This window comes from Haliotis rubra, unplaced genomic scaffold (assembly GCF_003918875.1).
Source record: "Haliotis rubra isolate DU_JTF1 unplaced genomic scaffold, ASM391887v1 Scf42, whole genome shotgun sequence".
Taxonomy (NCBI): domain Eukaryota; kingdom Metazoa; phylum Mollusca; class Gastropoda; order Lepetellida; family Haliotidae; genus Haliotis; species Haliotis rubra.
This window is the reverse complement of record NW_025767102.1, coordinates 1095391-1118059: the sequence shown is the minus strand read 5'-3', so window position 1 is coordinate 1118059 and position 22669 is coordinate 1095391. Positions and strand designations below refer to the sequence as shown.

The window sequence follows — 22669 nt, the reverse complement described above, 5'->3', positions numbered from 1 at the left end:
CATTTCTTGCACAGACTTCTTTGATAATTTCTTTGCATTTTACAAATCTGTTCAAATTTTCTCAATCTTTTTTTCCACATGTTTCTAAAACTGGCAAACCTTGTCACTCTTTTGAAATGATTTTTCTAAATATTGACTATACTTGCGTCTATATCCATCCACATTCTTAGCATGAATTTGAAACAGACTAGCTAACAATCTCTCTGGAATATTAAATCTTTCATTTCATGTTATCACACACAGAACCCAAGAACCTTTCTCCAATCATTAGTGGCCATCTTTACTTCATATTACATCCAATATTACTTGAAATTATCCAAACCCTTTCAGATGAGTATGATCTACAAATGGATATATCTACAAAAGCCTACTTTCAAATTTCTTTGTGGGTATAGATATTACTGGGAGTACCATGAGATATTTCAATGAAGCTTCGTGGAAAGTTAACTTTTCAAAAAGGCATAACTTTCATGAAGATTTCTGTTGTTGTTTATTTAGTCATTGCACATTGCTATTAAAAGAAATATAAACTTTATGCATTTTAAAATGCCTTTGTTGAAATATTCTCTGGTATCCATCTTTATCCAAGTAGTAATTTAATACTATTTACCTCAAAACTGGTTTAGAGGGTTCCTGCCTTAATTATTATATTATATTTACTCGTTAGACTTTTCACAAATTCGCCTGTAATGATAAGAAAATATTTTATTCGTATAACCAATCAAGTTCTTTAATTACTGAAAATTCTAAAATCAAATAATTATTTTCATGTTTTCACTGTTATAAATATGTATTATTAAAGTTTACCAAAACCTCAAACACGCAAAATAGAATTTGTGAAATATCCGTAGTTCTACCATATACCGTAGTTTGACTCCTGTAAGTAGTTGATATGTATATATCATCCTAGCTAGATGCGGTGTATTGAGATTTATCCACAACCCCCGTATATGCAACAGGATTGACTGTGTTGTATTTTGCCACTTTTCAGTTGTTTACATTGGCTGTTAAGCTTTTGGTTTATTATTGTACCAATACCAGCTTATGTTACGTGTGAAGCTTGCCAGACAACTACTTCAAAGTCCCCATGCATCACGAATGTGTCTGCGATATCATGGGATGTATTTGCTTCAGATTCTGTCAATAAAATCACAAAATGATTCCACTGAAATGGCAGATAAAAATGAAAATATCTCAGGTAGTTCTGCTATCATTGCTAATACATAGACTGTTTGTGGTGTATGTTTTTTTAATGATATGACTGGGATGGAGACATGGATCTGAAGCAGATGTAGCACATGATTGGAGATTTGAAGTTGTGTCTTGTGCTAGTTATTGTACAGTGAGGTGATAATTATTCAGAATGTATGGATTGCATTTATGAATATATTGTTCAGATATGTATTGTTTCATCAGTATTTTGTACATGTTCTTTCAAAAATGTTTTAACTTTCAGCTTTAGCAAACTATTATTTAAGAACTAAGTTTTCTGAAAATTCAACATGAAATATGACTAGTATAAATAGCCATGATTCGTGATATGTTGAAAAATTCAAATGCGTAGATGTGATAAGGTTAATCACATACTGTATAAATCTGAATAACCTAGGTTTAATGAAGCACACCCTATTAGGATTGTAACTTAACCCATATATGTGTATAATCAGCTTAGCGAACAAATACATTGGCAGGGAGCCAGATGATGGATATGGTCCAGGTATGAATTCGGGAGAAATAATTAGCGTTAAAAGAGCATGACTTCAGAGACTGAGGTAGACTTGTTGATGGTGATGAGAATCACACTGTGGGGTTGTCTGACCCAGGTGTCCAGTTCTCAGGCCGGCCCCCTATGAGCTATTTGTTCAGCCTTGACATTTGGCTAGTCAGTTATACACACACAAATGAACTTTAGATATGTCGTTTCTTTGTGGTTGAATAAAGAATACAAACCAACATCAAATATCCTGGATAATGACCTTTTTTCAAGATCTGAATCTTTTTTTTTTCCCTGGAATGTTTCAAACATACCCAAGTAAAGAATTTGATCTTGAGGTCATCATCCCTAATTAGTGATCATAAGGACACCTGATAAGGTAATAAGGATGAAAACTGTTCCCTATTGGCTGATTTCCAAATGAATGGCAACAGAATGGCATGGACTTCTTTGGTCATGTTCTGATAATGCATGGCGTAAACTATCATGAACAAAACGAGCATCCTTCCGTTTTCTGAGCTCAAGAATGTTCCAATATTGCAAGCATTCCAAATGCATCTTAATCACGCTTCATTCAAGATATGTATTTATTTGAATTATTCGTTTATTAATACAGGTAAACTTTATTTTAGCAATTCACTTATCTTAGAATTTCATGACAGTTAAATATACTTGTAATAGCGTTGGTAAGCCATAAATCGTGTATCTATATATATTTCAATTATCCATTTATCAATGCAGTTAATTTTGTATTAGCAATCCAGACATTTTAGAATTTTGGGACAGTTGAATAGATTTGTAGTAACATTCGTATGACATAAATCGTGTATCTTTATATATTTGAATTATCCATTTATCAATGCAGATAATTTTGTATTAGCGAACCTGATATCTTAGAATTTCAGGACAATTAAATATATTCGTAATGGCATGAATCACTGGTATGACATAAATCGTGTGTCTATATATAACCAGATACGTCTATATCATTCCCAGCCTTTCGAAACCAGCAGTAAACTAACATGGGAAATGTATTGACGTAAAGCTCGTGTATTTTCACGCCTTGTAGTTTAATGTGATACTGATGACTGTTGACCTGTTTGCCAGCACTACGTTTGTACAAGGTGCATGAAAGCACTTGGCTGTATGAAGGGTTATGATGTTAACGTAATGCTTGTCTCTCAAAGGACATGGACAATACCTGTAGGAGATATTATCGTACATATTCACACCCCTACACTGTGGAAGCCCTGTATAAACATACCCCACTTGAGGTAAACACAGCTCAGCAATAGAAGTGATTGCTCCGTCTGAATATGAAGTGATTGAAGTTTTTTTATGGTCCAGGCTGTTGGGAAGAGATATCTGTGAATACCTACTTGTTAACCGACATGATACATAAGTGTACATTCTATTTTCATAGTGTTCTACTTGAAACTTGCGCATTGCTGCAATTATTCTGTTTGATTTTGTAATACATACCCTTAGATAGGGATAAACGTGGGGTTATTACTTCGTAGGGATTGTAACATTTTAAGGTCGCTAAGAACCTGAGGTGTTCTGAAAATCGATATGGCTCTCAAAATGCATCCAGGAACATATCGAATAAATAAGTTGTGAATGTTGTTTAAATTTGTATGTTTGAAACTGTTAAATAAGTGAATTGCTTTCAAAAGCTAAACATTTTAATATAGCTATGCTACCCAGATGTTAGGGCTACCCAATTCTGTAATTTTCTATTGATAAATCTGTCAAAGAATGACTGATTAACTATCGTAATATGCCATGATATATAAAGTATAGTAATATAGCATGCCAGATTAACTATAATATGCCATGACTGATTAAGAATAGTAATATGAAAGAATTTGTGGCCCCTAATGTTTTTAGAGCAGTATATATAATAATATCTATTCATAGAGGGTAGACTGTTGATATTCCCTAACATGTAGTTAAGTGTGTACATGCTAGTACGTATTGAGACAAGTCTGCAAAGTGACCATAGGCTGGGTATAGAGTAAAGAGACTTTCATGCAGTGAGACGCTCAGCTGTTGGTAGCTGTACACTTAGTGTATGGTACACTGCCAATAGGGCTGCTTATTATAAACTGTATTGAAATCAACATGACCTTACGTTTAGCTAGTCATTGTATATCTCCCAATAAAAGCTTGAGTGACTCACAGCCGGGTAGCAGGCTGTCTGTGCACATATAATCAGGGGTAGATGAACACCTTGGCTGGAACGGGGGAGGCCAGGGCGAGGCAGATGGCTGTGGGGGACTACCAGAACGGGATGATTCCTTCACGCAGTGATAATTCCACAGGGACTAAAATGAGGAATCATGTTCACTTCTCGATTTTCCCGTATGTACAGTACATCAGTAGCAATCCCCTGCCCACTGATGATGACGATGATGATGAAGGTAGGGTATGTTTATTATTGTGGGTGGGGTGGGGGTGGGGTGGGGCGGTGGGGGGTAGCCTTGTGGTTAAAGCGTTGACTCGTCATGCAGAAGACCCGGGTTCGATTTCTCACATGGGTACAATGTGTGAGGCCCATTTCTGGTTTACCCCGCCGTGATATTGCTGGAATATTGCTCAAAGCGGCGTAAAACCATGCTCACTCACTCACTGTTATTGTGGGTAGTACTGAGTAATAGTTCTTAATGATAATTAACTAATGCCTTTCCTGGTCTTGTAAACTCAAGCTTGGTAGTATCATGATGCTGAAAGTAATAGGGAGAGTAGGTAAGGGGATATTTGTACCCTTGCTTGTAAACTTTGATCATCATCACCTAAATACATTTAAAAAGGAGGTGAAAGAAGGTTCTTTTGAATAAATAATTACTTTTTGTCAGATGTGTTAAATATAAACTTAAATGCAAAAAAGGTTAAAGAAAACCTGAGCATTTCGTTTTAGCAGTGGAATAAGATTATGTCCTTGTGAAATGTTTCAGAACTAAATAGTGTTAGAATGTTAAGATCAAGTTCCAACATAGCAGGGATTAACAGACTTTTTTCCAGCATGGGTCCCGCCGACCTGGAGCGGACATGTATGAAAGTGCCAGTTTTCATTACAGCTCGTCAGAAGTCTAGCAGCATGAGTAGTAAAACGGTCACAAGTCTTGTGACTCCTGATCGCAGCCGATCTCGCTCCAGGATAGGTGTCTCTCAGTCTCAGCGTGAGTAACAGTAGCATGGCATTAGATCAGGGGACACCACTCTATACTGTTAGCATGAGGAGACTGAGAACTACAACAATACCATATCTGAGTGGAAACACTGGCAATGAAATGATCAGCAAATTTAGTCACCCTCAATCAGACCCTTGTTGATTAGTTTGTTAATAATGCTTTGGATGTGTTAGTACTGCGTTAATACTGCTCTGACACAGTTGTGGGCAGGTGGATGTTTACATCTGAATCTTTAGAATGTCGGAATCCATCATGCTGTACAATAAGACCCCATCTTTTGTGTCCACATATTTAGACCTCGGGAGTATGTTGAGATCCTTCATGCGTGAGACTCTTTTTATGCCCATTGAATAGTTGCATAAATTATTTTCTGTAGGCAACAGAAACATGTTCAGTGATGGATAAAAGGTCTGATTGAAGTAGATTTGGTATACATTTCATTGTCAGTGTTTTGCACCAGCCCAAGGAGATTGACCTTGACTCCTGTGGTAGATATTTAGGTTGGTGTAACTAGGTGCTGTGAACTAGCTGCATGGGAGAGGGGGACGTGTGGTTGCCCCCTCGGATACCTACTAAAGCATGTTCTATGACATGCCGACTATCTCCTTCTAGTGTCTTGTAGACTTCTCTGGAAACAGGATTCAGCATTACAGCATCATTCATCCATTTCTTCATCATTCACTCGTTTTTCATCACCTGCTGCTTCTTTTGTTTATTCATCACTTATTGCAACATTCATTTCATAATCGACATAATGAATTTCGTCATCATCTGCATCATTACTTTCATCATCTGCATCATTTTCATCATCTGCATCATCACTTTTGTCATCTGCATCATTACTTTCATCATCATCTGCATCATCACTTTTATCATCTGCATCATCACTTTCATCATCATCTGCATCATCACTTTTATCATCTGCATCATCATGTGCATCATTACTTTTATCATCTGCATCATCATGTGCATCATTACTTTCATCATCTGCATCATCACTTTTATCATCTGCATCATCATGTGCATCATTACTTTCATCATCTGCATCATTCATTTTGTCATTTACATCATTCAATCATTTATTCTTCATCTACAACCTCATTCTGTCATTTATTCAACATATGATGCATCATTCCAAGTTTTTCTGATGCAATATTCATTACTACATCTGATACTCAGTCAACATCTGGTGCATCAGTCTTCAGTTCCCATGATCAGTTGACATATGCTGTGCAGTTGCATCCCTTGTTTGCCAGGATCCGCTGATCATGGGTTTGATCCCAGATTTCATCAAGGTTATCATCTGGTGTTTGTCAGGGTTACACCAAAGTGGAAAATGACCTGTTTCTTGATGTGCCTTGATATCATTGTCATGGTGCTGAAAGCGGCATTAAAGCAGCTCACTAAGTCCGTCTTTCTGAGCTGTCTTCTTGTGCTTTCTTAACACATTTGAACATGTCATATAACTGAATTACTGTTCTAATCTCCTAAAAGTGACTCCTTTAACTTACTTTTCATGGGGTTTCCACTTCACTGAAACTTTCAATATCTTATGTCCTTTCATTCTCATAAGAGCAAACAAGTCTGCTAAATGATATGGCTACTGTCTATGGATAGCATTTGGACAAGTACATGTACCTTCCCAATTAGTGACACCTTCGTTACCCTCTCTATCATCACTGCCACCAGAAATACAAACGGACATTGTTAGAATCCTGAAAATCTGAAGCCTCAAATGTAGTTACATCTATATTTTTGTGTTTGGCTTTTCGATTGCTATTCAAAAGAATGTGTAAGGGTTTACATTCGTCTTGCCATTTAAAGGATAAGGTTACAATTTTTTGTCTATAATCTCAGTTGGGTTGGTTTCAGATTTCAAACTTACAGAAAAGCACCCAACTTCCTGCTGCATGCTCACTTCACTAATTACATGATAACTGAAATTAAATATAAATTCAAATTGAGCATTCAGTGGTTGGAGGAGTACTTGGTCAGAACTTGTTCGGAAACAAGTCAGTAGTTGGGAGTACATGCCTTGTGTATGGTGAAGGCTGTTGAGCCCAATGCAGAGCTGTGTCTGGTGGCAGTGATAGAACTCCACAATCTATCTGTCACTGTGAGGAGCTTAGGTTGGGTGACCGTAAGGGAAGATAACTCTCAATCATTCAGCACAAATCCCATGCTTTCATCATTTCCTTCATTTACAATAGTTGGGTTCATGTATCAACACTGATGAAAAGTAGAATGTCCATTTCAAACATCCTGTCATTACAATTATCATTCTGCTTGTACATTATGATTAACACTGATGAAATAAATGTCAGTAATGTATTAATGTGTTGTACATGTATCTGTATATCTGTGCTACCCTAAAATCATTTCAACGATCATTTTAAAACGTGTGAAAAGTTGCTGTAACCCCCAATCCCTGCTCGCAAAAAAAAACAAAACAAAACCTCAAACTAATATGTTCCCATATTAAGACTGTGGTCCAAAACACAAACCAAGGGAAATAACTCTTTAAGACATCTGTGTTTATTCTTCGAGGAAATATGGCCCTCTGATGTTTCCCAAATCCATTTCTGCTGTCCCTAATGTGAGTGGACAGTATTGGCAATGTTTCCTTTTGGAGTGTTTGTCCAGCATTGCAGTCATTCTCCACCAACATCTCATTGACCTGTTCTGAACCAGCCATTGTACTTTTCTTGAAACCTTTTCCAACAGACTGACTCTTCCATTTGTAGTTACATTTGAGTAGATACATTATTAACAACATATTCTCATTTCAGGAATGAGTGATTGATATGAGACAATTAATGATGTGAATATATTCAGCATGAATTTTCCTATGCATGAGTTTGAAAGATTTGCAACAATATTGCTCAGTGTTTACTGTAGTTTTATTTATGTGATATCAGCGATATTACTCCGTTTCTTTTGAGCATGTTTTTTCAGCTATGTGCTTTAGGTATGACTATACATATGTATATATTAAGACTTACAATTGTTGACTCGACAACTTCCGCATTTCCAAGGTAACATTTTTTACATTTAGAAGACCCAATACCATTTTTTTTATTTTTTTTATTTATTTGAAGAAATAAGAACAAAATATTTTTTAAAAATAAAATTCTACCACTTTTGTGAATTTATTTTTCGAAATTTTGAAATCTTAGCCAAAATTATTTTGTTTGTATTTGTTTAAATTTAGGACAAATCCAGCCTTTAAAAAATATACTGGTTGGGTGTTGATATATGCAACAGAAAATATATATCTTGGAAATGCAGAATGCTTGAAAATGTGAAGATTATATATCCTTACACCATGAACATATGTATGTTTGCTAACATATTGAGTTAATCAGTTTTCACAACTGTTAACCGTTCAGGCATATTTAACTTCACAGTATTATTGTGTAACTATACTGACATGTGTGTCCCACATAACATTGTTCATCATTAATGTGGACGTACGTCCAACACCTCATCTCACTTTAACATTTCATTGGTGGCATCCTGTTACGCCCATGTGGGTAGCATTGCTCGTCTTTATTTCTGCCAGGACCAGAGCTGCTGTATGCATTTTCAGCTGTGTGACATTTTTTTATTCATTGTGTATCCTCCAATTCAATATTTTAAACAATTGTCTGTTATCCAAAAAGACACAATACAATGTTAAGCCTGTTCCATGCAATTATCATAAGGCAGCTTGCTTGACTTCAGCTTTGCAAATTTTTTCATTTGTATGTAATTCTTGAATATATAAAAACTGAACTTAAGGATTTTGTTCATGGTTCTCTTTTTGGAAATTTTGTAAAATATAGATCAAGAATGATAATAAACCATCCAAACTTGGTTAAACTCTTTATGATGTGATCTATGATTGATGTCACAACTAATTATTTTGATGTCTTCATGTATAGAGTACTTGATTGTCTGTTAAACAGCTAACAGTCGGTCTGGCTCTCCATCGTCCCGACTTGGCTACATCACCCACAACTCAGGTCGTGTTGACCCCATGGCTTCGGGTCGTCCCCGGAAGTCCGGCATCCCCCGGAGTCAGGGCACCAGCAGGGAGGGGAGTCCCAACAGACATACATACGGTCAGATCTACTTCCATTGTCACAGCGTCTTGTTTAACTTTTTTGAACGAAGGAATATCTGGATTAGAGTGTCTCAGCTTGTCATCCAGAATGTTCTGATATCTATGGATCATGTCCAGGGTGCTTTTGTACAGAATAACCTTAGAATAACCTTAGTCTGTGTTCAGGTACCTTAAGTCTGTGTTCAGGTGTGGGAGATGGTCACCTAAGAAGTCTATGTTCAGGTGTGGGAGATATGGTCACCTTAGCGCTAAGAGTAAGTCTGTGTTCAGGTGTGGGAGATATGGTCACCCTTAAGTCCTTAAGTCTATGTTCAGGTGTGGGAGATATACCTTAAAGCTAAGTCACCTTAGCTAAGAGTACCTTAAGTCTTTGTTCAGGTGTGGGAGATATGGTCACCACCTTACCTTAAGTCTATGTTCAGGTGTGGGAGATAGAGTACCTTAGCTAAGAGTACCTTAAGTCTATGTTCAGGTGTGGGAGATATGGTCACCTTATAAGAGTACCTTAAGTCTGTGTTCAGGTGTGGGAGATATGGTCACCTTAGCACTAAGAGTACCTTAAGTCTGTGTTCAGGTGTGGGAGATATGGTCACCTTAGCGCTAAGAGTACCTTAAGTCTTTGTTCAGGTGTGGGAGATATGGTCACCTTAGCGTTAAGAGTACCTTAAGAGTACCTTAAGTCTCAGGTTGTTCACCTTAGCGCTAAGAGTACCTTAAGTCTATGTTCAGGTGTGGGAGATATGGTCACCTTTAGCTAAGAGTACCTTAAGTCTTTGTTCAGGTGTGGGAGATATGGTCACCTTAGCGCTAAGAGTACCTTAAGTCTGTGTTCAGGTGTGGGAGATATGGTCACCTTAGAGCTAAGAGTACCTTAAGTCTATGTTCAGGTATGGGAGATATGGTCACCTTAGCGCTAAGAGTACCTTAAGTCTGTGTTCATGGGAGATAAGCTAAGTACCTTAAGTCTATGGCACCATGGTCTGGGCCCTGATCCACAAAGTGTTCACATCTTTACAACTCATCGTAATGCTGTACTTCATCATGGACTTACAAATGACTTAATAGGGACAAACGCTTTTGGATAGGGATTCTCAACTAAATCCCCTCAGCAGGCATTTAGAGAAAACCTATCATTTCATATGAACTTGAGGTTTAAAAATATAAACTAATATCAGAAACTCCGAGGTATGTTGAATAACATTCAGTCCAATAGCATACATGCAAAGCTGAAAAAGCTTTTACCTTCACTGGTTCTGTGATCTGTGAATTACAAGTCATCGTACAAGATCATCCAGTTCAATGAATCTTCAGTAGCCCATATGGATAGAATATTTGAAGCCTATTCTTTGCCTCCTTATTCATATTTCTAGACTATTCATCAAAGCAGTTCAGACCACCCTCTCCGAATATTAACTTATACACATGTCTGTTTTCATGCATTTGATCATTGAAAATTGTGTCTTATCAGGTCGGGAAAGAAGATTGAGTGGAAGCAAAGTTAGCCATGGCTCAAAAGGTTTGTGATCATGGGAAGAATGTGTTTCTTTATATAAACATTTTTTTCTTAAAATTTTGCATTTGAAGAAGAAATAAGTCACAACTGCAGTTACACCATTTGAACTTGAATTCCATATTTTGACTTTTTAAGTTTACCTTAGTTTGTTGTTGACAGTGCTGCTCCCAGTGTTGAAATTAGGCATAAAAACAAGGGTCCCATGCCATGTATGTTACAAGTTAAAATTTCTGACATCATTGGAACAAATTTCTTGGTTCCCAGCCCCCAATTTTGAACATTGACTCTACTTTGTGCAAAACATATCAGTAGGTATTCTGTCATTACTAGTATACTACTCACACTTTGCTAAGGATCACAAAAAATTGCTACTTTACTTAAACGTAGATTTATAATTTGAAATTGTATCCATTTAGAACTGGATACATAATGATATGGTAACCCCTCTTTAGGCAGACAGCCACTTTAAGCTAACCGTATGCACTTGATACATGAGTAACCATAAAAATGGTTTTCATGGCACCAATCAACCATTTTGCAAATCATGGAATGAGTCACTGACAAGTACACAACACCTGTCAATAGCAGGTATGGGATCCGCAAGATGCAGTGACATACTGAAAACTGGGATCCATGCTTACAATAGGCTTCGATATTTGAACCAAATGTGACCCCACATCGTAGTTTTCTGTTGAATCAATGATTTGATCCTTAGCAAATTGTGAATAGTGTAGTTGACATGTGCTTCTTGTGATGGAATACAGTTGTGATGTTTTGTGATCCAGGTGCAGTTATGGCCCAGCGATTGCTGCGGCCTGGCTCTGATGTGGAGGATGCTCTGTTTGATGCTCTGGTAAATATCTAAGCAATATTCTTAGACAGTTTGAGGTGTTTTTCATCCATATCTGATGTGATATAGCTGTGGAATATTGCTGATTGTGTTATAAAGAGTGTTCATTCACTCATTCTTTTTGGCATCAGGAAAAAGTTCAGTTTCTGATTCAAAATGAAATGCATAAGAATTGGGGATATATCATGTAAATGTTTGCTCTGAATGGTAAGTACAAACTATTGCTGCTACCAACAAGCTCTCATTCACATACCTTGTCTGTAGATTCTTGCAAACACTCTACCTCATTGTCATCTTTGTCATAAATCCTCAGTTTTGCCAATCATCACACTATAAAAGACTAAAATACATATAAATGCAATAATTAGTTGTGCAGACAGTAGCATCTTGTTATTTTAAATCTTGCGCATAGTGGAGGGATGGTGGGGGGCAATATTAAGTAGTTGTTAAAGTGTCTGTTCATCATGCTGGAAGGCAATGGTTCGATTCCCCTCATGGGTACAATGTGTGAAGCCCATTCCTGGTGTCCCCTGCGGAGATATTGCTGGAATATTGCTATATCGGCACAATCCAACCCATTACACTCAGTATTGTGCATACATAAGTACTCATTAAAGAGTCTGTCAGTATATGGTTGTGTGTATTATCTGAGCTCACTGTTCAGTCCTTAAACAATCTTGTTCCAGCAACGGGGACCGGCAAAGAAAAGGTTTGACATGTACGATTCCGACGACAATGCAAGCGAGACATCCAGCGTGTGTTCTGAGCGGTCATATAACTCGTACAGTGGCCGGACATCAGAGGTAGGCTGACATTAGAGCTCCGTATAACTCTGTAGATTACAGTCAAGGCTAACAGTAAATACACTATCAGTGCGTAAATACACTATCAGTGCTTTCATACACTACTCAACAGAAGTTAAGGACAATTTGATGATGGTTTTACTCCATAACATGAATTGATATATGTGACTATAAAACTTATTTGAATGCTTTTTGTAAAATAGCATGACGCTAACATTTTAATCTTTAAAAGTGTGACTGTAACTATTGGTGTATCATCATGTCAAACACATATTAGCACTGTAGTCTCATTCTACTAGAGTACTAGTACTTATGATACTTAATACTGAGAGTGTTGTCTTGCTTGCACTCGCTCAGGCGGACTCCGATATGGATCGGAGACATCGTCACCCGAAGGTCAAGGTACTGACGTCGGCACTGCATGTTGTTTCTGTCTGTTAGATTCCTTTGTTCCGTGGCTTGTATAGACGTACATCAGCTGGTTGATGATAGCCTTGCAAGGAAGCGGGATTTCTGTTCACACTTACTGCCATTTAGTTTTGTTAGCTGGAGAAGGAGAATGTTATGCTGTGAAGCTATAGTAATGATTACTTCTCAAGATCAGTATAAGCGTACCTCAGTTTTATTTGTTGATTGTTTATCTGTCATACCATGAAACATGTTGGGTGTTCTTCAGCTTCTATTTAGTGGTATATGTTTAAATGTATGTTTACAGTCCACCACTGTAACCAGTGTTTGCAACACTTTAATTTACCAGTACTGCTGCCGCCTGCAGGCATTAAAATCTACAGGCTCTGAATGAAATCTGCAGGCCCAATTTGTTAAAGTCAAACCAAAATAGACTACACTGTACACAGTTTCACACTTTCTACAAAATCAATTAGTGAAGCCTATGGCGCAGAGAGAAGTTTTTATTTGTGAAAGACTGGTGTTGACATTCCCATGCGCAAAGAGCTGAAATACCAGGAAGTGAAACTGTAAGTTATCGTAAACATGATGGATCGTGGATGATTCCCGAACGTTAATAAAGAAAAAAAATATGGGAAAGATTAAGTTGAAAAAAACACACAGATAATTTACTGAAGGCCACAAGGGCCTGCAAATATTTGAAACTGCCGGCCTGATACAATAACAACCGGCGCTGGGCCTCTGGGCCGGCGATTATTTCGAACGCTGACTGTAACTGGGCAAGTTATTAATGTAGCATCACTATATTTAGGATAAATCTGCAAGTACGTTCTTTTCTTAACTTGGATAAGTGGACTGTTAGAGATTGTAGCTACTCTTTGTTTAGAAACAATTTATCAATTGTGGGTGTATTTATTATTTGAGATTCATATCGTTACATCTTATGTGTTTGTGACAACTATATGTTGGACATCATCACACCTTTATCATTTATAGCCTCACATATATGATGGTCAGACGTCATTTGAGATTGTCTTTCAGTACATATTTTTTGACTGGCACCTTTTTTTTACTTCATTTATCGCAACAGAACACAATTATTTTTTTTGTTTTGCACTTCAAATGATTCATAGGAAATATTTTCATATGCAAATTATTTCTTATATGAATAAAATGAACATATTTTTGTTTCTCAGAAATTATGTTCCACTTGATTTTATTTTCAAATTTAGTTATGTACTGTTTGAAGAAAGTATCTTTGTGTGCAGATAATTTTCCATATCTGAGTGTGTTTCATATTTAGTCCTCTTCCTTCTAGTGTTTTGTTTTGAGAATAATTAAGTGATTAGAATTAGTTGTAAACAAAGTATTTTCCTTTTCGTCAAAGCATCAAAGCCTGTTGAGGTATTCTCCCAACACAGTTGTGACGGAGGAGGTAACTGCATGTGTCAATGGTGGCCTCCAGTTTCACCTACCCTTTGTAGCAGTGCTCTCGTTATGTATATTCCCTAGAGGTGTCATTGATCAGATATTTTAGTGTTGATATTTTGACTCAAAACTATCATGATATATTGATACATGGAAAAGTTACAAAAAAATTCTGAATGTGGATAGAAACAAAATTTCCTATGTTGAGCTGCATTAATTGATTTAATGCTAAATGGGAACTTGGCTGATCAATTAAATGGTTGAAATTGAACTTTCTGCATTCTCATTATCATCTTCATTTTAACAAATGAAATAATTTTTTCTGGCTGTGAATTTTTTATTTAGTCTCAGTATTCAAATATTCATAAATTTATATGGAAGCAGTATCAGCATTAAGAATTTATTGATGCATTGATATTGTAATAGACGATGACATCCCTAGTATTCTATTTCTTATGAAGTATGCTAAGACACATTGTCAAGATTATTACTGTGTATGTCTGTAGTTATCAATGGGTGGGCTAGGGTAGTCCAGTTGTCCGAGGCACTGTAATTTGTTGTGTTGTTGTTACCACTAACTGTGCAAGGAGCTGGTGTTCAGGTTTCAGATCTCAGCTCCCTAGTGATTATCATTTATATGGTCATACAGGACCATACCTCAGTGATAAAATTGTTGAGAACCTGATACTTATGATGACCTACCCACATTAGGCTGACATTCGTGCAATACCTATATATCGTACTTCAACTCACTGATTCACTGAAGGAAGATGTGCTTCACATGGCTTCTTGTGCTATCGCTACCAACTTTTCATATCCTTGCTTCAGTCTATGTCACACTTTACACAATCAACCCCAGGGGTATACCAGGCCATAGTTATTCTCCAGTATCAGAAGCGTGGCCTCTGAAATGGTCACAGTGAAAAGGAGGAGCCTTTGGGTGGGTGACAACCAGGGGAGATAACTCTCAGCTAGGACCTGACTGGCAACACAAAATCTAGCATGTTGTTCTGCAGTGCTCATGGTACAAGGTGATACAGCTGGCCCCATCATCTAAGGTGCCGCAGTTTACTGTGTTAAGATATATGAAATCATGTGCAATTGTTTAAATCTCCTGCCCTTGTTTTTATCGGAGAAGCCTAAAGCATTGACATTTTTGGATTGTGAATTCTGTATGGTCCCTATGGGCCAGTAACCAAGGGTAGACCTTTATGTCAGTGACAAGCTTCATTTGCATTGACAGAGTGGGTGGTTGGGTAGCCTAGTGGTTAAAGCACTTGCTCATAATACCAAGCTTGTGTGTTTGATTCTGCATTAAGAGTACATTGTGGGAAGAGCCTTCCCACTGTTCTCACTCACCCTTTCTGACTGACTCATGAACTAGGTATGTGAGGGACAGTTATTACTGGTGAAACATGTTGGCATAGTTTTATATGTGAACCCTTATTGCTGTCTTATATCAATCGATCTCACCTAGTAGATGCTTACTGTCCGTGTAGTAGCAATGTTACTGTCATGCTACTTTCTCGTCAGCTAGTTGTGTGTATGGTCATGGTTTAGGAAACATTCCGATAAGTGTTTGCTTTATTTCTGATTAGTTTTTGTTAAGTCTGTTTAGTACTTGCTATTCAGCAATCATGACAATTTTAACGTATTACAAGTTTGATGAGATTTCATGAATTAACTATTGAGTTCATATGCCAGTAATACTGCTTGAATACAAGCACACGTTAGACAGAAAAATGACCTGTTCCTAACAATCATCATAATCATTACATCAGACAATTACTCTGTCGTTAGTTCATCATCTTGTTGACGTTTATCAGCATTGTCGGTGGGTGTTATTCATCATGTACTCAGTGCTAAGTAGGAGTGAGTGGTGTGATATATGTGACTGTGTTCGTGTTGGTGGGTGTGTTTCAGGACATGCAGGAGATCATCTGTGTTCGTGTATCAGGACATGCAGGAGATCATCGCTCAGCTCGGCAGTGGCTCATACACAGAGAGGAAAGAGGGGCTCATATCCTTACAGCATTTACTTAGAATGAATAGATACCTTAGGTGAGTACCCCACACAGATAGTCTCTGTATTAGGGGTGAAACGGTACTCTCTTACCACGGTACAGTATGTATTGCAGTACAAGGCCTTCGGTTCGGTATATGAGATATGATCATAATGCAGTAAAGAAAAGAAATACAGACAAAATTATTCAGTTTCTAGACATTTTAGAAAAGGTTAATAAAATGACAGTACGAAAACTGAAAATACCGATTTTTTTTATTGCATTATGGTACACCGAACCGAAGGCAAAATACCGTGGTTCTACTAATACCACAGTATACCTTTTCACCCCTACTCTGTATTATGTTAGGGGTAACGCCATACATGGATACAATGTGTGAACCCATGTCTGATGTCCCCTGCTGTGATACTGCTGGAATAAAACCATGCTCACTCATTCACTCACTATTATGTGAAGTAGAATTGTCTAGGAGAGCAGAAGGATGTGGATTTGATCGTGTGGCACACCAAATGATGTTAAAATATGGTACTTGTTTTTACCCTCCTTGAGGTCGCCATTATGGGTCTACTCAGAATTGTGTGTCAGAGGTAGGGCTGCAACGATTCTGTTCGATTCATCGAAAATTGAATCTGACACCTTATTTTTCGACTTTCGATAACCATTATCACTATTTCGAATCAATATTTGAATATCTATTGAAATTATTTCCACACAGCGAGAACATTATTTTGACTCCAACTCTAGCAGTTTTGAGCGCTGAAATAAGGCGAAAAACGTGATTGGTTGACGCCGGGCTAATTATCCTGTGAGAACTGTTGTTGGTAGACATTGCCAAGTTGATGATGGATTCCATGCTAAAAAGCCAACTCATTTGAACTCTGAGAGAAATAATGAAGAATTGAATTGAAAATGATTGAATCAAAGGTCTAATATCGAAAATCGAATCTATCAAGGTCTGGGTGAATTGTTTGCAGCCCTAGTCCACTCAGAATTGTGTGTCAGAGGGGGTATCTACAGCATGGTGTTTCAGTGGAATATCATTATAACACTAGGGTTTGTCTGGACTATGACGTTAAACTGCATTTTACCTCATCTAACCATGAGTGGAAAAGTAATTTGTCTTCATGATGCAGATGTCATTCAATTACAAATGGTACAGCTCATGAAGCACTTCTTGGTGCCATATGTATATATATAAAGAAAATAAATTAAAAAAATAAAATAAAAAATACCAGCGCCTTGAGCATGCACTAGTTGTGTGGATATGTGAGCTATATAAATATCCTACAATAATGTTAATACTGTGTTTTGCTGGATAATTCTAAAAAAAAATAATAAAAAAATACCAGCGCCTTGAGCATGCACTAGTTGTGTGGATATATGCGCTATATAAATATCCTATAACAATATTAATACTATGTTTTTGCTGGATAATTCCAAAAAGCATCAAAAGATCATACTCATGCACTCATTAACTGGTGTCTGATTTAATTGTATTTTTTTCATGTTTTTTCATGAAATTCTAATTCTAATTTTGTTTTGTTTTTCAGTCGTGTAGAATTGAAAAAGGTTACAGAGATTTTTACTAGAATGTTCCATGATCCACACAGCAAGGTAAGTCACTGTAGGCGTACTGTCACTATAATGTTTACTTTTGTAAGGTATATGAAAACATTTGAAACATTTGATTTAAAACCTGTGTAAAATCGAATACAAGAACCGATGATAAGGTAAGACTGTTTTCAAGTAAACAGCACAACTGGAATAACTTAAGAATGTTAGAATGGTTTTAGTAAATAAGAGTTATATCGATCATATAACATTTATGAGCATTTGGCTGCTTATTTATACATGGATCCTTGTGTAGATTTATTTTGGATGCTAAAAGATTAGTCCTGAACTGCTGCTTCTATATCTCATACTCAACTTGAGACACAAGTTAAGTCATAGATTATCGCTTAGTCTCTGAATATATATAATTTTGATAGTAACAAGCAAATCCATTTAAATTGAAAAGGAGCCCCAGGGAGACCAGAGATCCTGAACCTGAGGAAATCTAGACCTTAGTCATTTCGGGCTTTAGTTTTGCAGAGAAGCTTAGGAAATATGGAAAATAATATGGTTCAGGAACTGTGAGACAGACTAGTTAAGTAGTAAATTCAAAGGATTTTTGTCCATGTGAGACATTAGGTTTGTGTTTTATGTGACCTGTGACAGTATGTTTGTTTGTGTCCAGGTGTTCAGCATCTTCCTGGACACACTGGTGGAGCTGATCGGCCTCCACTGTCGGGATTTGCTGGACTGGCTCTACATCCTCCTCACTCGCCTCCTCAACAAGACAGGCGCAGACATGCTGGGATCAGTCTACGCTAAACTGCAGAAAGCTTTAGACACTGTTAGGTGGGTATCTGCATATGCTGCTTCATTAACCTTCATGATATGTACATAGGCGGATACAGAGAGGGGATTTGCATGTAAATGAAGTGTGCACCCCCCTTTCTCAAAAAGCTGTATCCGCCCCTGATGTACCTTACATCACAGCTGATTCTGTGGTTATCACAACTCATTCTGCAGAGTTGCGTCCCTTAGCCAGTCCAGGATCTGCTGATGATAGATACTACTGCCAAATTCATCCTGATTCCAACCCTTGGTTTGTTGGCACCATGCCTGAACTCTTGGGTTTCTCCAAGGAGCAATTCAAGAACACATGTTAGATTTCCTCCCTCATAACACAGACACACTGTCCTATACTTCTGAAATTTGGTTCCATTTAGTCTTTAACACAACTCACTTTTAGCTCCAAAACACTTGAACACACAAACAGGCTTTAGTTTTGGGTGTGGTAGGCTAGCCTAGGGGTTAAAGTGTCCGCTCATCAAGTTGAAGACCTGGGTTCAATTCTCCACATGGGTACAATGTGTGAAGCCCATTCCTGGTGTCCCCAGCCGTGATATTGCTGGAATGTTGCTAAAAGCGACATAAAACCAAACTCACTCACTCACTTCGAATTGGGTATCACAATAGAATAGGGGCGGTGGGGTAGCCTAATGGTTAAAGCGTTGGCTCGTCATGCCGAAGACCCGGGTTCGAATCCCCACATGGGCACAATGTGTTAAGCCCATTTCTGGTGTCCCCCGCCGTGATGTTGCTGGAATATTTCTAAAAGCGGCGTAAAACCAAACTCAGTCAGTTAGTCAGTCACAATAGAATAACTGTTCATTGACAAAAAGAAATGAAAAATCATGTTTCTAATGTTTGATATGTATTCTAGGTGCTAGAAGAGTCCTTAATCTCGTATCAATAGTTATGTTACTTCTTTAACTGCTCCATTTGATTTTGAAATATTGTTCATAAATATTTATTTCCTATGTTTTCAGAGAAAACTTTCCAAGTGATCATCAGTTTAATACAATTACAAAATTCATCATAGATTCAACACAGTCCCCTAATCTGAAGGTAAGTCCGTGTATGTTGTGCTGTGGAATGCCGACCTCAGAATTCTGGTTGTCGCTTCCTTAACAGTTTTCTATCATTCAGGTTTTGTTCATTGCGTTCAGCAAGCCACTTCCTTTGTGTCCTGAGTTTGCAACTTATTTGGCAGACATGCATGCAAAAAATCAGAAAATGTTAAAAGTTGGATTTGTCCAAATTATCCCATTTGTTAGAAGAATGTGCTGATGTGATGGTAGTTAGGGTGTATCAAAGTGTGAAATATATATTCCTTTTAGCTTGATTGCTTACAAGATTAAGAAAAAGAAAGAAAGTTTTTTCAACTAGATAGTCGAAACGTAGATTCAGAAAATGTCTTTCACTGTCCAATATGCAATGTTTGAATACTCTATAATCATAGATGATTATGTATAATGCTTGAATATATCGATTAACATGATATTTTCTTTCTCTTGCCTCTAATTAGCAAAAGGTAATATTAGTTTGTTGTGAGCATGGGATGTTTTATATATTATCAAGGGAAACAACTCTGCCAGCTTGTTGTTTGCAATTGTTGTTTTGTCAATTCAGCTGTTTTGTGTGTTTTGTCAATGAAAATGAGTGCAATGTTTTGTGTTTGTGTACCGAGTGCTATCAGTAAAGTGTTCTTGTGTTGGGTCTGTATATTTGCACACTTGCATGAAACTGTGCTGCACATTTCGGTCATTGTTTTACAATGTGTATTAATTTTGACTATTTTCTTCTCTGATTGTTTTTAAACAAACCTTTACATTTAATTTTATGAATATAAGATAAATCAGTTCTTAAGCCAAATATGCAATGTAATGTCAAGCTGAAACTAACATTTTGTTAAAAGTTTCAAAAATTAAAATTAAAAAGTTTTAATCAGTGCTCCCAAGTCTAAAATGTTATTCATCTGAGACTATCCATTGGCAGTTACACAACAAATTATTAAAAAATGTGAAAACTGTATACATATTATGTTACTAACATGAAAATGCTAAAATTTAACTCGAGAACGATACAAGCTTACTGGGTAGAAGTTTTGCATAATGTCAAATGTATTTTGACTTTTCCATCTTGAAGAATTTCTGACACTTGAAATTATAAGTTTTCTAATCACATTTGGTATTTTTCTCACATATAGTTCCTCAGCACCATATATGATGTATTTTTTCTTTACTTAGTCAATTTGCTGATTGTTTTTAGCCATAATTTGTGACAGATTAATTTTTTTAACTTAAGTTCAAGAAGAAAAGTAGTTGATGTATCAAGGTAGAAAAAGTACTTTGGTTAAAGGTATTTGCTCTGCTTTCAATGTGAATATGGCATTGTTGATTGAAACCTAAATATGAATGAAAATAACCTCATTAGAAAACTTGATCATGTATAGAAACCAATAATTCAAATAATGGCTGTATGTTGAATATTTGACAAATAACTATCCTCATGTTCTGTCAGTTTAAATGCATGGAACAAAACACTAGCATTAATTTTTTTCATTTGATTTATCTCTTTTTAAAACTTATTTCATTTTAATATTCTTTGAAATTAATGTTAAATCAGTTCTATTGATAATACAAATCTGACTGCATGTAATTAGCTTTGAAATACATATTGCGGTGATAGTTTTTTAAGAACTGTCTATAAATAATAAAAAAATTACAAGCAATAGTTTTGTCTGAATTGCATATTCATTTTTGAAATGTATGTACGACAGAAATTTTATAAGAGCATGATAGTTGTATATGAGTAATTGTAAGATGTTACTATTTTTGTTAGTAGTAACTTGAATACAATAAAGAATCTGTTGTGTGTCATGTTGTAGTATAAAATATGTACTTGACCTTTGACATAAATGTTTACCCTCGGGTGTGTTTGGAAAAAAATATGTTGACAAAAATTGCAATGGAAATTTGGATATATTTTCACCAAAATGTAGATAAAGATATCGTTTGATGTATTTTTGGATATAATTCTGTTCAAAAACACTTATTGCTATTTGGTAGAAGTTGAAATTCTTTGGTTTTCTGTGTTTTACAGGAGTTGTCAGTTGTTGCTCTTTGAGTTGGGCATTCTGAAACTCCAGGGGGCGGTGGGGTAGCCTAGTGGTTAAAGCGTCCGCTCGTCACGCAAAATGCCCGGGTTCGCTTCCCCACATGGGTAAAATGTGGTGTCCCCCCACCACGATATTGCTAGAATAATGCTAAAAGCGGCATAAAACCATACTCACTCATTCTGAAAGTCCACATCTCCGTGAATCAGTGTACATCATTGTTGTTATATTGCTTCATATAGGGATGGTGATGGGTTAGGTTTATTGTGATTACAATCTAAGGAATCTTTAGAGAATGATCAGATATTTGTAATGAAGACTAGGCTTTGTCGGATTTCAAACAGAGTGGCAGGCAAATAGGGAAAAGATATTTCGTTCAAAACTGAGACTTGTTAGTTATATTTTTTTAACTTATTTTAACCTCAAATGTTAAACATTGTGTTCAGTAATGTTAAACTAAGTATTAAAGCCTCCTCTATTTTTTGGCCCTGTTGTCAGTGCAGTACAAGTGACCTCTATGAGACCCAGCATTAGTCATATCTATAGCAGTATGAATTGGGAAATGTTTGATGTCATCTGCCGGATTATAACGGACATTTGCTGATTATCGTCCTCTTGGAAGGTTTAGATAGATCCCTGCAAGATCAGTCAGTGGAGATCACCACCATTAATCTTATTTTGAAAATAGTGTGCGCACTATCCAAGTGACTGAGAAAAGAAGTGTAGGATTTTCTAATGGTTATTATATTATAAAGTGGATTTATTTTGATCGTAAATTCTTCAAGCTTCTGTCAGCAGAAACTAATTTAAGGTTTATGTGTGAGACAAAGGTGGATGTGAAACAGTGCTCAGTATGTTATGTAGATGTTTTGAACATATCATATACCAATTTACATTTTACCTTCCAAATAATTGGAAGATATATCGTCATTTAATTAATGATAGTCATTTATTTTTTTTCTTGCTGTGCTTCTTGAAGTTATTCATGTTTTTGAGCCTTATTTCCATTTTGATGTTATATTGATCCACCTATATTTTTAATATGATGAATAAATTGGTTGTGTGGCAAGAGCTAGTGTTCAGCAAGGTGTGATGTTTTTGTGGTGGAGACTGGAGAGTTACCT

The 22669-nt window shown here is 36.7% G+C and overlaps 1 protein-coding gene across 22 annotated transcripts in view; it reads left to right on the top strand.

Annotated features, from left to right (window-relative positions):
* LOC124288537 (CLIP-associating protein 1-like) overlaps positions 1 to 22669 on the top strand; it is a 153985-nt gene that overhangs the window by 114307 nt on the left and 17009 nt on the right. For 15 of the 22 annotated variants that reach the window (XM_046725071.1, XM_046725062.1, XM_046725070.1 and 12 more), the window contains 12 exons: positions 4795 to 4896; positions 8856 to 9011; positions 10482 to 10529; positions 11312 to 11379; positions 12063 to 12179; positions 12537 to 12581; positions 13975 to 14022; positions 15973 to 16076; positions 17590 to 17653; positions 18276 to 18439; positions 19417 to 19495; positions 19956 to 19961. In XM_046725071.1, the coding sequence (XP_046581027.1) occupies positions 4795 to 4896; positions 8856 to 9011; positions 10482 to 10529; positions 11312 to 11379; positions 12063 to 12179; positions 12537 to 12581; positions 13975 to 14022; positions 15973 to 16076; positions 17590 to 17653; positions 18276 to 18439; positions 19417 to 19495; positions 19956 to 19961 (1001 nt within the window). The remainder of the gene's footprint in view (positions 1 to 4794; positions 4897 to 8855; positions 9012 to 10481; positions 10530 to 11311; positions 11380 to 12062; positions 12180 to 12536; positions 12582 to 13974; positions 14023 to 15972; positions 16077 to 17589; positions 17654 to 18275; positions 18440 to 19416; positions 19496 to 19955; positions 19962 to 22669) is intronic. The other 7 variants (XM_046725080.1, XM_046725081.1, XM_046725079.1 and 4 more) reach the window with 5 other exon arrangements.